This window comes from Ammospiza caudacuta, chromosome 1 (assembly GCF_027887145.1).
Source record: "Ammospiza caudacuta isolate bAmmCau1 chromosome 1, bAmmCau1.pri, whole genome shotgun sequence".
In the NCBI taxonomy this organism is placed as follows: domain Eukaryota; kingdom Metazoa; phylum Chordata; class Aves; order Passeriformes; family Passerellidae; genus Ammospiza; species Ammospiza caudacuta.
Genome location: NC_080593.1, coordinates 19,652,852 through 19,666,307, shown reverse-complemented (window position 1 = coordinate 19,666,307; position 13,456 = coordinate 19,652,852). Strand labels below are relative to the sequence as shown.

At 35.3% G+C, this 13,456-nt stretch overlaps 1 protein-coding gene across 4 annotated transcripts in view; it reads right to left on the bottom strand.

Annotated features, from left to right (window-relative positions):
- The window catches only part of NEBL (nebulette), a 245,783-nt gene that overhangs the window by 38,840 nt on the left and 193,487 nt on the right, over window positions 1-13,456 (bottom strand). For 2 of the 4 annotated variants that reach the window (XM_058812252.1, XM_058812967.1), the window contains exons 10-16: window positions 13,066-13,173; window positions 12,009-12,119; window positions 9,242-9,352; window positions 7,314-7,424; window positions 6,523-6,633; window positions 5,527-5,631; window positions 2,317-2,409 (exon numbers count right to left, since the gene is read on the bottom strand). The exons of the other annotated variants lie outside the window; for them this stretch is intronic. In XM_058812252.1, the coding sequence (XP_058668235.1) occupies window positions 2,317-2,409; window positions 5,527-5,631; window positions 6,523-6,633; window positions 7,314-7,424; window positions 9,242-9,352; window positions 12,009-12,119; window positions 13,066-13,173 (750 nt within the window). The remainder of the gene's footprint in view (window positions 1-2,316; window positions 2,410-5,526; window positions 5,632-6,522; window positions 6,634-7,313; window positions 7,425-9,241; window positions 9,353-12,008; window positions 12,120-13,065; window positions 13,174-13,456) is intronic. 4 annotated transcript variants of the gene reach the window in all.

The window sequence follows — 13,456 nt, the reverse complement described above, 5'->3', positions numbered from 1 at the left end:
AGCTTTGTGGTATTGACTGACATACCACAGGGGTTTCCTCACAGATTTCACACTAACAAAAACACAAATAGATTCTCCCAAAACACTTCTTCTTCACAGTGCTGTGTCCAACCCTGCCTGCCCCACAATATAAACAAGTTTTTAAAAAGTCTTCAGTTATTTGTAGCTTCTCCTCTGAATTCAGCTACAGCCCATGGGTCTGTGGCTTGCTTTGAAAGTTCTGAGAGATCTTGGTTTCTTCCAAACCAATCATCACAACAGGTGAGATAAGCTCAACCTCCTTGGCTGTCACCACCTTGGTATTTTAGGCTTTGAAAACACCATTTTTATGTTTTCCTCCTACATATGTAGCCTGGAAGATTCTGATCACTTTCAGAACATGATTCAATGGACTTTTTTGTGTGGTTGGTTGTACTGTAAGTGTTGTTTTGGTGCCCTGGTGTTTCTTTCAGTGCAAATTTGCTTCACATTCCACATACTAGTTTTGTTTAGCCCAGAAAATAGTTTTAAGGCTGTCCCAATTTCTCCCGGCTAAATTCAAAAATATGTGTAAAACATTTAAATCTAATGGATTCAGAATTGGTGTAATTTACCCTTCCTTTGGGACTCCTGTAAATTACACAATACAATTTCCCTTTTACTGCACAATATAATTTCCCTCTCACTGACATGTAATTTGAAACATTCTTGTACATTGCCTTTAAATTTGGCATGCTACACCTCTAATAAATATTATACAAGACTAAAGTAATTTCAAGTACACTCATGTAATAAAATACCTTTTGTAAAACATTAACTCTACACAAAGACTAGCAAGGTAAAGGCCATGCTATTTACATTGTACTACGACACCACTAATGCATTTTGTACTTCCCTTGGTAGGTTTTTCCTCAAATGTGTTTACTAGCATACTGATCAACCTTTCATTTTTCCCTCTTCACCACTATTTAGGATTTCTAAAACAGCAAGAACAGTGTACACTATTTTTCTATTTCACTTTGAAATGTATTGTGAGAAAGCATTAGAGTAAGACTTCTCCTTTCTGTGTGAAATAAATGTCTGTGGTAATTGGAAATTTTAAGCAAAATAACAACAAAAAAAACTAAACAAAGGAACAAAAAAAAAAAACCCTCACCCTCAAATCAAGAAAATCAACAGCTTCCCAACCAGCAGGTTTCAATTGTTCAATATCCAACTATTTCAGGATTTAGGACACATGATAGCTTGCACTGTGACTCAAAATGACAAGATGAATAGCGATGGATATAGTAGGAAAAAAATTTAAGGAAAATAAGAGCTTTTCAAAATTTTTTGGAAATTGTCTACTGACCTTACTTTGGTGGGAAATTAGGTGTTTAACACTACGTAATAAACAATGAAATTCTATGAGAATAAGTGTCCAGAGACCCTAATTCGTATTTTAACTAATACTTAAACACAACATAGTGTCATGTCTCTACATTATTTTTGGACTTTACTTTAAATAAAAAAATCTAATAATTATAAAAATCATGTCACAAACATAAAAACTACCCCAGAGGAGTCCCCACCAAATATAAAAAGGAAATGAACAACACATTTACAAGGGTTTTCTGCTTGGCAGTCACTTTCCAGGTTTTTTCCAAGTTTTGCCGCATATTTAGCAGAAGATGATGTATTATTTGAAGAAAACATTCATTTTGATATTTTATTTTAATCTGCCTATTAAAGTGCCAAAGACATTGGGCATCCTTAGATAAACAAAATCAATTCAGAACTAATTTCATCAGATACACAGATCAGCTTGTGCCCAGCACGTAAAGACCCAACTCTCCACCTTTTCGCACAGGTGAAATCTGGACATAGTTTTTCTCATCTTGAAGTACAAACTGTGTCAAGTCTTATGCAATACATAAGTCTCTAACAGAACATGACAGACTTTCTTTTTTGTCACATGGTATTTTTCTAACCTGTAAATACTGCTGCTGTTCAGTCTGTCATATGGGAAATGCGTCTCATATTTCTCACTCCTGCGAGTGAGAAGTTTTCTTATCAACAAACCTTGAACAAAACACTTTCCTCAAACGTTTAGTTAAAATATTTTCTTTTTTTTCTTAATTTTTCAATTTGAATCTCTACCTTTGGACACAGAAGTAGTACAGTAGAGGGGAGTTCTAGCTGTGCTAAAGTAGAGCTCTATATACAAAATCCAGTGGACAACTGTTTGAATGAGATGTGTGATACGAAAACGAAGAACATTTTAGTAAACAAAATGACAAAAAAAAAATTCCTCCACCTTTTACTCACATAAGAATAATTTATGATAATAGCACTTACCGAACTAATATTCTGTTGATTTTTCTTTACTCTTTCAATCTCTGGAGTATCTTTTACAGCTGTGCCAGCTCCTACTTCCTTCTTATAAAACACCTTCATTTCCCCAAAAGAAAAGATAATTATGAGACTGTTAGCAATGCAAATGCTAGTTCTCATAAAAGGGCTGGGCAATTTTCCAAGTTCCAAATTGGTCTGACTATAAATCTTGCTAAGAAAGCAAATACTTTAATTTTTCATAAATAAGACTAATTGTCAATAACTATGATAACATTGTTTTCAGCTGTAACCCAGATAATATATTCTCATTCTTTAAACTGATCTCAGTCTTTTTAAGTATTTGGCATATTTAAATTTGGAAAAAATATTAGAATTTATATAATAATGTATAAAGTTTTACAAATGTAACTTTATGCTTGAGTAATTTCATTCATTTCAATGTTATTGAAGGTACATGCAGGATTTGATTTGGTTTCTTAGTCTTCAGATCTTAAAATACTGTGAGAAGTGAACAGACATTACTATTATTTTTAAGTTAACAAACTAGAAAATTGAGATATTCATGGAAAAATAACCATAACAAACCAGAGCTACAATCCAAGTCATGCAATTTTTGACTCCTAGATTCAAGCCAGAAAGCTGAGGACTATCTAAAACCAAAAGTCACTTCCTAAAAGATACACATGCTGTTTATAAAATTCTATTTCAATTGTTTCAGTAAAGGATAAACACAAAGCACATCAGTAGAATCAATCATTTGAAGTTACTGAAAGAGATAGTAAATAACTGCTCCACAAGTTCCAAGAATGGTTACAATTTAAATAACCATGGAGCACCAGTTCATGCTGCAAAACTCCCAAAGAAGTTTTACTGGATTTTCAGTATTTGGTGTCACAGCTGTTGCCACTCCAGTATTTCCAGGCCATTAATGTAAAAAACAAGTCTGATCCTGGAGTTAATAAAAATTAATCTTTATCATTTAGCATTTCTGCCTTTCTTATATCAGGATTTATTTAAAAGTTTTCCTATCAACAAACCCTGAACAATAAAAACATCATTCTTGATTAATTCCTCTGACTTCCTTGAAGTCCTCCATAGCCTGGGGTGAATACTACTGCCAAATATTCTAGAGAAGCGTCAATGTCTGCAACTAATATTTTAAATATTCAGAAAACCTTTAACAATCTAGAATTTTGTTTTACCATGTGATAACAGAGACAGGTTATGTGTAAGAACTTGAAAATTCTTCTGCATCATATCAGTTAGAAAGATTTATATTGTGGACTGGACTCTCCTCTACCAAGGAAGGATTGGTAAAATATGTTGGAGACAGGAATTTTTCTATGAAAGAGATGACTGTGAAGTAAATATCCTTTTATAAATCATCTGCCAAATGAGCTAGTGAGCTAAAAGCAGCGACGATCTTATCTGCAGAGCTAGTTGTTATTTTTTGTCCCTTAAGGCAGAAAAATACTTGAGACAAAATCCAAATATCATGAGATTATTAGGGGTCATTGTATGTTTTATCTATTTGGGCTGCTTCCAGCTGTATCTTCACTCAGTAATAATTTGCCTTTATCATCTAAACTGCACAGAAGGATGAAAGATTAAAACAGAGAAAGAAGAAAAAAGGTAGTTCATTCACTGCTGTAAACTGCTTTCCTACAGTTGGAAGACCCAGTTCACAAAGAGGAACAGGAAAATCACAAAAGAAAGCAAATACAAATCACCTCGAAGATAAAACATTTTATTTCTTATGATCTAGAACACCAACAAAGAGGATCATTGTCAGCCTTGGCACTGAAAGCTCATTCTGGCCTCCAGGGCTGCAAAGGGTTCAGATGCATCAGAGCCTGGCCAAGGCTGAACTAAGTGGTGATACCTATCTTTAATTAACATAGGCTGAACTACCTACCTTTAATTAACCGAGCCTGGTACCTCAGTGTTAGTGAGGCCACACTGCCAGAGCCACTGCTCTACTTGGGGACCTCATCAAAAGCTATCAAAGGCTGGAGCAGGGAGGAAAGCAGATCACAGGGGCTGGCTTGGATGCTTCTGTTCCAGGGAGTTTCAGCCTGACAGGACACCAGTGACTGAGAAATGGGGATAACCACATCACACTATGCTGCAGGGCACCATTCCAGGAGCCAACAGGTGACAGGAAGCAAAACTGGGCCAGTGGGCCTGTCAAGAGCTCCTTCTAGAAAGATGCAGCTTTCAGCTGTCCTCATCCAAAGGAAGAAAAAGGGCAGGTGATGGCTGGAGATGATCACAGCCTGGAGCAGGCTCAGAGAGGAATCTCCTCTGCTCTCCCCACAGGCTCTTACTCCCCTGCAGAATCCTCAGCTGCTCATGGGAGCTGCAGGCAAACACCTCTGGGAGAAACTGAGTTTACTCAGTTATTTCTGAGAGCTGGGGAAGCTGAGGATATCTCTAAGTTAAGGAACAAGTGTGTCAGATAATACTAAAAATATTTAAGTATCTTATATTCCTTTCTCTCAAATCATTGGCTTTATTAGTACTACTTAGTCTGCCATAAAAACCAGCCACTGACTGGCCTTTTGTTCTGGAGGCCTGATTTACTCCTCTTCTCTGTTATATTACAAGCAAAGGCAGAATTACAAACAGCAGCATTAATGAGCCCAAAAGGGAAGTGAAATTTAATACATCCCAAAATGGGCAATTTCACAAATCTAAGCTCATAATTTATATTTAGGGATAAGCTGAAACTTAAATCTAACATAAAATTTAAAAATATACCCAGTTTAATATAAAATCTGTTTTGTTTTTTTTTTAATTTGATCTGTTCTAATTTTATACCCCAATCTTGATGCTCAGTACATGTGATAGGAAACAGATGAAAAATCTTATATGTGTAGTAAGAAGCCTAAGATCTTTTTTCCCTTTTTAAATAAAGTACTCCCTGGGGCTTGATGGAAAAAGAAAAAAAGATTTTCGTTTAAAAATAACTGTGGCTTGGCAAGGTGGTATAAGTGATTTAGAAATTCAAAATAACAGTGTTGCACCTAGAAAAGTTGGATATTATTTTTACTGAAAGAAGCGAATGATACAGTTTTGCCAGGAAAATTATGGAAATGGTTCAAGGGACACCTACTCATAAGTTCCCTATTTTGCTCGGTGGCACAAGAGAGCCTATTGAAACTAAAAAATATCTGAAAAGTTACAAGCAAAGAGAGAAGCACTATTACTCACTGAACTGATGTTTTTCTGAGTACTTCTTATCCTCTCCATCTCAGGAGTGTCTGGGACAGCAGAATAGTTACAGAGCATCTTCTCTGCTTCATCTTTGTACATTTTCTGGAAAAATAATTTTTACATGTCTATGGTTTTTGGGCTCAAGATATCCAAACTGCACAAAAGATGCTTATTGCTGATAAGTCTCCTCATCTCTGTCCAGTATTTACTTAAACCTGTCTTCTCCATGATACTGTTACCACTGTCTGCCCCCACACTAAAATATATATAATATACCCATATATAATAGATCCTCATCCATAACATACCTTCATACATAATGTATCCTCATACATCTTCCCCTCACTGTCAGGATATTTGTAATGTAATGTTAAGTAATTTGGTAATGTGAAAAGAACTACAGGCAGATGTAAATAATTAAATTCTATTTGCATGGTATAACAGGCCTAAATACAAATAAGAATCAGGCAGTTAAGACATTTCACTTCATGTAAATTAATTTAGTATGGCTATGAAAACCTCTACAGAGCTAGAGAAGAAGTATTTTGAGCAGAGTTTTTCAAGCAGTCATTGTTACACAGAATTAAAACATTTGGCTTTTGACTATGTCGACCTGGCTTGGTACTTCTGAAGCTTTTTTGAGCCACTGTACTTCTGAAATATATGGACCAACTTGCATCCCTTTTCCTATAATTTCAATCCCCAGACCCTTTTTAAAGGATAAAAAATTATCCTATCCTTTCTGAAGAAAAAAATGAAGGGGAAAACCACATAACTAATGCTACAACTGTCTGTACATGCTGTCTTCAAAGCTATTCTCATAGTACTGGTCACACTATAAAAATTAATTCTTCAATTTATTCAATTTAATATTTTTATTTTGCATTGCTTGCTTTTTTTTGGCTTAAGAATGTTCAAGAGGATTTTATGGTTTTAACATCTCATTGTATTTTGCTTTCAAAGTAATTTTAAAGCAATTAATTCTGTACTCACCTGGCTGAAAATTTCAGAAGCTTTTTTGGCTCGTTGAATATCAAGGGTATCAGCACCCACTTCCATTCCCTTTCCTTTAATTTCATTCTCCAAGTCTTTCTTGTATTCTTTCTGAAAAGAATAGCATTGGAAACATTCACAGCTGACAGACAAATTCTTAATTTTTTTTCCCAATTTTAATCTGTGCAATTTCACTGACCAGCATTCATAAACCACCAAATAACTGATGATTCAACAGTACTAGTTTTGTAGAACCTACCCATGCAATGCCTGCACTGTAGTTGCTGATGGGTTAAAAAACTCTTTTAACAGGCTGCTCACTTCAAGTATAATGTAGCCTGCCACATCTACCTGTCTCTGCAGTTTTTTGGCAGCCACAGTCAGACTCATGTGAGGATTTCTCCATCTGCTGAGCTTTGCAAGACTGAGGTCATAACACTTTAGCATCCCTCTAACTCTGTTTATCATTTGGCCTCACCTAAATAAGCAGCTATTTAGACCTAGGAGCAGCAGGGCCCACAGTGACCAAGCACACCCATGCCAGGCCAGGCTCACGAGGAACGAGCACAACCTGCAAAAGGTGATAGGAAGATCTAAGGTCTGGGAAGTCTTAACTTTCCCCCCTTACACTGATTATGCAACTGTTCAACTCTTTGCAGCTCAATGGATTAGCTAGTTAGAGAAATCTGTGTTTTCAGGACTGCCTAGATTGGCCACCACCTGGAATTCTCAGCCACAATGATTTGCTGCACTCTGTCAAATGGAAAGCTCGCCCCAGGAGCGGTACTGACCATGCTTGCAATTTCAGAAGCTTTCTTGGCTCGTCTTATCTCAGGTGTATCTGGACCAACATCCATGCCTTTCCCTTTAATTTCAGTTTCCAAGTCTTTCTTGTATTGCCTCTGTGAAGATAGAATTTATATATGATAGCCACAAAATTCAGAGAGTTACAAGTAGATTTTTTTCCACAAGATACTCAAATTTAGGATTTAGAGTCAATCAAAACTTGCAAGACTCACAGTTCTCATGACTCTTGGTGAGCTGTTGTCAGAAAAAACACATAAACTACAGGAGGAAAACTTTTAGAAGATTTTCAATGAATGTACAAATCTCTATCAATGAATTTTTAATGTGGCAGAGGGTGGGAGGAAATCAGCCCAAGTAGCTTGCTACAGTTTTCCTCTAAAGTAAAGGGGAAGTTTAGCTCTGCAGAACATGGTGTAATAAGTCTGTCCTTGGTGCCAGTCTAATTGAAACACATTTTACTTTTAAGAAAATATATTATTTATGAAAAGACTACATGTTAGAAATTTAATATCATACAGAACTGCTTCCAGTGAACTTCCAGATCAGGAAGTTGTAAATTATTAATTTAATAGGTCCTTCCTGAACCATAGCCATTAGGCAAGTGGCAGTCCTCATCCATGATTGCTGCTTTTTCCTCACAACATAAATTATAAATAACCAATAACCTGAAAACAAAATTAATATTTCATCTTCAGCTTATCCAAGCAATTATATGCTCCTTGTTAATCAGCAAATTATATTAAAAAGTAATAAGGAAATATTGTATACAATACTTGTAGATTTTTTTTTATTAAAAAAATTCTCAGCCAGTGCTATTTCTACTTTCAGTGCTGTAGTAATAATATTATTTTTCTATTCTAGGTCATATCTGCCTGTGGAAAATTCTTCTTTTTCAAAGTAAATACATATAATACATATAATTTTTAAATGCCTCTTACTTTTCTGTTTATTAGTTTTAGCTTGTACATGAGTTAGAAAAAAACAAATATGTGTTTGTACTCAATACAGTGGTTTGATCACGTACAAGAACATGAGCAAAAAGACTTTCAGTCTTCTATCTCTGTCCACTGATATGGAAATAAATGTGATAAAACAGCCCTCTACTTCACAAAGTTTTTTTGCAAGAATTGTAAATTAACCTGTAAGAATACATCATCCCTCAATTCCTCTCTGCTAAAGGTAGGATGGCAGATGTTTCCTCTAAGCTTCATATTGCATATAAAACCAAGGAACAGTTAATCCCAGGAGTTACAGCTGTATATTCCTGCACTTCTTCACAGTGGTCAAATTGGCCCTATCCATGGCATTCCCTCTGTTTTTTATGGATATGTGTGTGTGTACATGTGTGTGTGTGTGTGTGTGTGTGTGTGTGTATATAAATATAAATATATATATGTATATAAATATAAAATATATATATATATATATGTATATAAATATAAAAATATCCTTTCTGTGTACATGTGTACCTGAATAAACATATATATGTTATACTATAAATAAATTAAAAAATTATATATATATATACATATAATTCTGAAATTATTCTCCCCAGGCATAACATGCTTTGCCTTCCTTCTTCCCTCCCCACAACCTCCCCTTGGATGTCTGGAAGACCACCCAAACTCATGCACTGGGAAAGCCTCAGCAGAGCCCAGCTCCAAATGCTGGATCTACTGACCCCATTAACAATCTCCAACGACCTTTTACTTGCCTGAAAATCTGAATTATCTGTCCTGTGTAGTTTTTCATCCAGAGCTTTACTATATTTTTCAAGCAAAACAGAAATAGCCTTAGTTTCAATACTTACGTATTTCATTGCAGATTGTGTTAAAAAAAAAAAAGTAATCTTTTGAGTTTTACACAAAGTGAACCTCCTGTGATATTAATAACCTTGACTAGGATAACATACCTCATTTAGTATCTGAGCTGCATTTTTCACTCTAATCAAATCTGGTGTATCTTCAAACACAGTCATTCCTTTCCCTTTCATCCCTTCTTCCAAATCTTTTCGATACTCTTTCTAAGGATTAAAAAGAGAGAGAGAGAGAGAGAGATTTCACCACTTCTTATTTTGTGTGAGATCTTGAAAAGAAATGCCACTTATTAAACATCTGAAGAGTCTCTTTGAAATTTCTATGAAATATGAATCAGCTGAAGTAAAGATTTCAGACTTAAAATAGAATTGGAAATTGTGAAATGAAAAGGAACAATGTTAAAAAAGTAAAAAGATTTCAATGTCGTCATCTAATTTTTTTTGTGCTCTTGAAAACCAGCTGTGTCCTATACAGCACTAGCACGCTGTTTAGGGGCCCTGTCTGTCTCTGGACAGATATTTTCACTGCAGCAGCAATTTTCTTCTGCAGACCAGCCGTGCTGCAGTTTTTACCTCAGTTCCATCAATGGCATCCCAATCAGGATGGATTCCCTAAACACTAGGGACCTGTGTTTTCCCTAGTACTAGGACCTGTTAAAACAACCCCTTGGATATATTAAAATGTAGAAGCAATATTCCTACCATATCACCCCTGCGCTGGTATGATCCATCAACATTCAGCAACTGCAGCCTCCAGAGTACTCAAATATTCAGTATGAAATTCAAAGCACACTAGAACCTGCCCACAGACATTTGGTTCTTTTTGCTCTTTCCAGCTCCTAGAGAGCTGATGTAAGCCTATTGAAGTTCAAGATCTTTACGTTTTGTAAGGATTTTTAATTGCTTTTCACATCTCCAGATAAGGGTTAGGCTTTCTTGGGCAAAGAAATTAGAAGAACATTGCACAAAATATTTATCAGAATTATTTACATAGACATGAATTAATATTTCTAATTACATATTAAGTTTCATAAGCAGCAGTGAGCACCTTGATCTCCCTATAAGCTCTTTATTTAAACAAAAGGAAACTAGATATTTTTAAAGATGCTTCTCTTGATCATCAGAACCATGTCCCACAACAAGCGGGAAAACATTTCTTCTAATTTAGAATTATTTAACTCTGAACTATTTAATTCAGTTATATCTTCTGAAGGAGTTGTAAATGTGGTCTCAGAGAAGAAAGTTTGTATTGTTATAAAATGTGAAATATTTGCAGAATTCTCTACAGTGGGAAGTCAACAGAATAAGCTGGAACACAGCTGACATTTGGGTAAAAAAAAAAGTGATGAAACAATTAATTAATTTTTAACTCCAGTTTTTTCTTGTTTCATGCAGTATCTATTCAAAGTTGATTATGAACCATTATGGAAAAACACTGACCTACATCCTTGACTACAAAGAAATACACAATTTTTCTGAATCATGAAAGATAATAATTAATTTTACCTAGGTAATCTTTGGGTTTGGAATACATTCCTTGGATGTGGATATAAAATCATCAGAAATTCATGCAGTTATGCATTAATGGAAATACCATTTTCATTTTCTCATTTCCTTCCCCTTTGACTTACAGCCATGGTTTACTCCCTGAATAAGAAGGCATAAAACTTGAGGAGGCCAGAATTGGAGAACATCTTAATGCATTTAGCACTAAGGAGAGGAGCTACATCAAAATGTCAGAGATGAACATGTAGAGCACAAGATACAACTGTGCATACAGTACCCACTTCTTTGGGCATTTGGTGAGCAGCAAGATGAACTGAATGAGATGATTTGCATTTTTCCCTAGTGAGAAGGCAGGTATGAGATGTACCACAGAATGACATTGCACAAAACAGACCTAACTTGAGACTTGCCTACCTGACATTCAGACTTATCAGAATAAATTCTTTATTAGAGGATGAATTATAAAGGAATATCTTAAAAGAATTTTTTTTTCTTTAACCATATGAAATCTAGCATGGACTGGAATAAGTTGTATAAAGAATAAGGAAAGGAACAAAGTTCAAGGGTTTTTAATTCTAATGTGCTTTATTTGTTTTGGCAAAAAAAAAAATCTGTTCTTAATACCATAAATACAAAGTATTGTTGGCTTCCAGATTCAAAGGTAGAACATCTAGTAGCACTGCTCTTCTAGCATTTCTAGCTCTTCTGAAATTGGTCAAACAATACTCAAAACCTAACACGAAATCAGTTTTAAATAATAATATAAAAATACTAAAGGTAGAAGGATTCTCAGTTACGGAAAAAAAAAATTCATTTTTAGTGACATATACAACTGAAGAACATTTCACAAATCTGAAGGAAACAGTAGGCATACAGAAAACCTGTACCTTCTAACAAAATGGACTAAAGCAGTTATGTAATACCACATCTCTATTATGGAATTTTGGTCTTCTTCATTTTTTATCCTTAACATGTATGATAGACAATCATTTTAATAAAGTTAGTTATAATTGACTCTATGCAGTTCAAGGCATCTGTATAACCACAACAGTCTACCATTAATGTGAAATAAGGACTCAAAGGGAAAAACTGCCATCTGGACACCAATGGAAATCCTTGCTTCCACCCCTTTATCTATCTGAAAAGAGAAGTGATATTCTGGTTGAGGTGTGCTAGACTTTATAACTTCCTTACTACAGAACTATTCAGAATACAAAATGATGTGAAGGAATTTCTACTTGGGAAGTGACTTGTATGTAGCTGCCAAGAAAGTTTTAAATTATTCAGCACTCAGCAGCTTGTATTGATGCTTCTTATTGCTCATTTACAACTTAACAACTGAAAAAAAATCCTTTACCTCTTTTAAAAGATTAGTGACTTGTTTTATATGCAGGAACTCTGGGGTCTTGTCTAAATCCAGTGAAGGTCTTCCCTTGATCCCTTCTTCAAAATCTCTGCGGTACGTTTTCTATTGTAGCAAAACCAACAATTAGTGGTACATACATATGCAATTCCAAGCACATTTTAGGAGAGACATTATAAACAGACCCAGAAATAAGCTCTGCCATAAATTATATTTCACACTAATAAGCAACTTATGCATTTCATTATCTAGTTTATTTATGCAAACAGACATAATCTAGACAAAAATATGTGTACAGTATGTCCAAAGAGAATGTTGAACCTGATCTATGAAAGAAACCATTTTCTTGGTAAGAAAAAGAGAAGACAAATGGCACACGAGGTAATGGTTTAAAACTCATTAAAGTTTCTACCAAGAGGCTGAGATCATCTGTTTTCCATGACACAGCAAAACTAATGGAATCAAACTGCAGCATGGGGACACAGGTGCATCCATCTCACTCAGGATGGATGGTAATGCCCTGGACTAGATTGTCTGGGAAGTCACAAAATCTCCATCATTTGAAGTTTTTAAAAAAAGTTAGAAAAACATGACCTGATATAAGACAGCCAGTGCTGTTTTGGAGCCTGGGAACAGTCCCTCCTCCTTGATGAGTTTCCCAGGCTGGAAAGGCAGGAGGATGTTTCAGCTAAATCATGGGGTTGGACTGGATTTTGTGGCTTCACTTGCTCCCACATAAGAACTATCCCTCCCCTAAAGATGGAATTCATGTGAAAATTTCAAAAGTTATTAATCTCTGATCTAGATGACCTATTGAGCTTCTTCTCAATTAAATGATGTGTGTGTGTTGTTAGTACCAATGGCCTTTTGAGAAAAAAGCAAATTCACAAGAACTGAACTACAGAACAGCAGAGATAACTACTCAGTATAACTCTACCATATCCACAATTTACCCTCTGCTTTGTACATTTTCTTAACCTGAGTACAAGATGTCTGCTGACCTCTCTGTTGATCTAAATTTTACTTGTTCAAAAAGTACATTTTTACTTACCTCACTTTGCATCTTTTGAGCCTCCTTTGAAACTTGATACATTGGTGTATCCACAAACTCCAGCATTGATCTGCCTTTAGATTTTTCATAATTTTCTTTGTATTTGACCTAGTAAAATTAAAATAAAGTCTGTTAACAGCTAGAGAATATGAGATCTGATTGCTTGCCTTGGGAAGAAACAAATCCTGTCTTAGCCATACTCCCTTAGATGTTTTGACTTGGAAGACTTCACCCAAACTTAACCTGTTGGGCAGTTAGATAAGGTAATATGTTTTGGACTCATTTATTCCTTTTCTACACCATTCAGACCTAGAAATTGTGAACTTTGAAGACAACAGGAATATGGAGCATCAAGTACAATCCTTAAACCAATTGCATGGGTTTGGTCAAA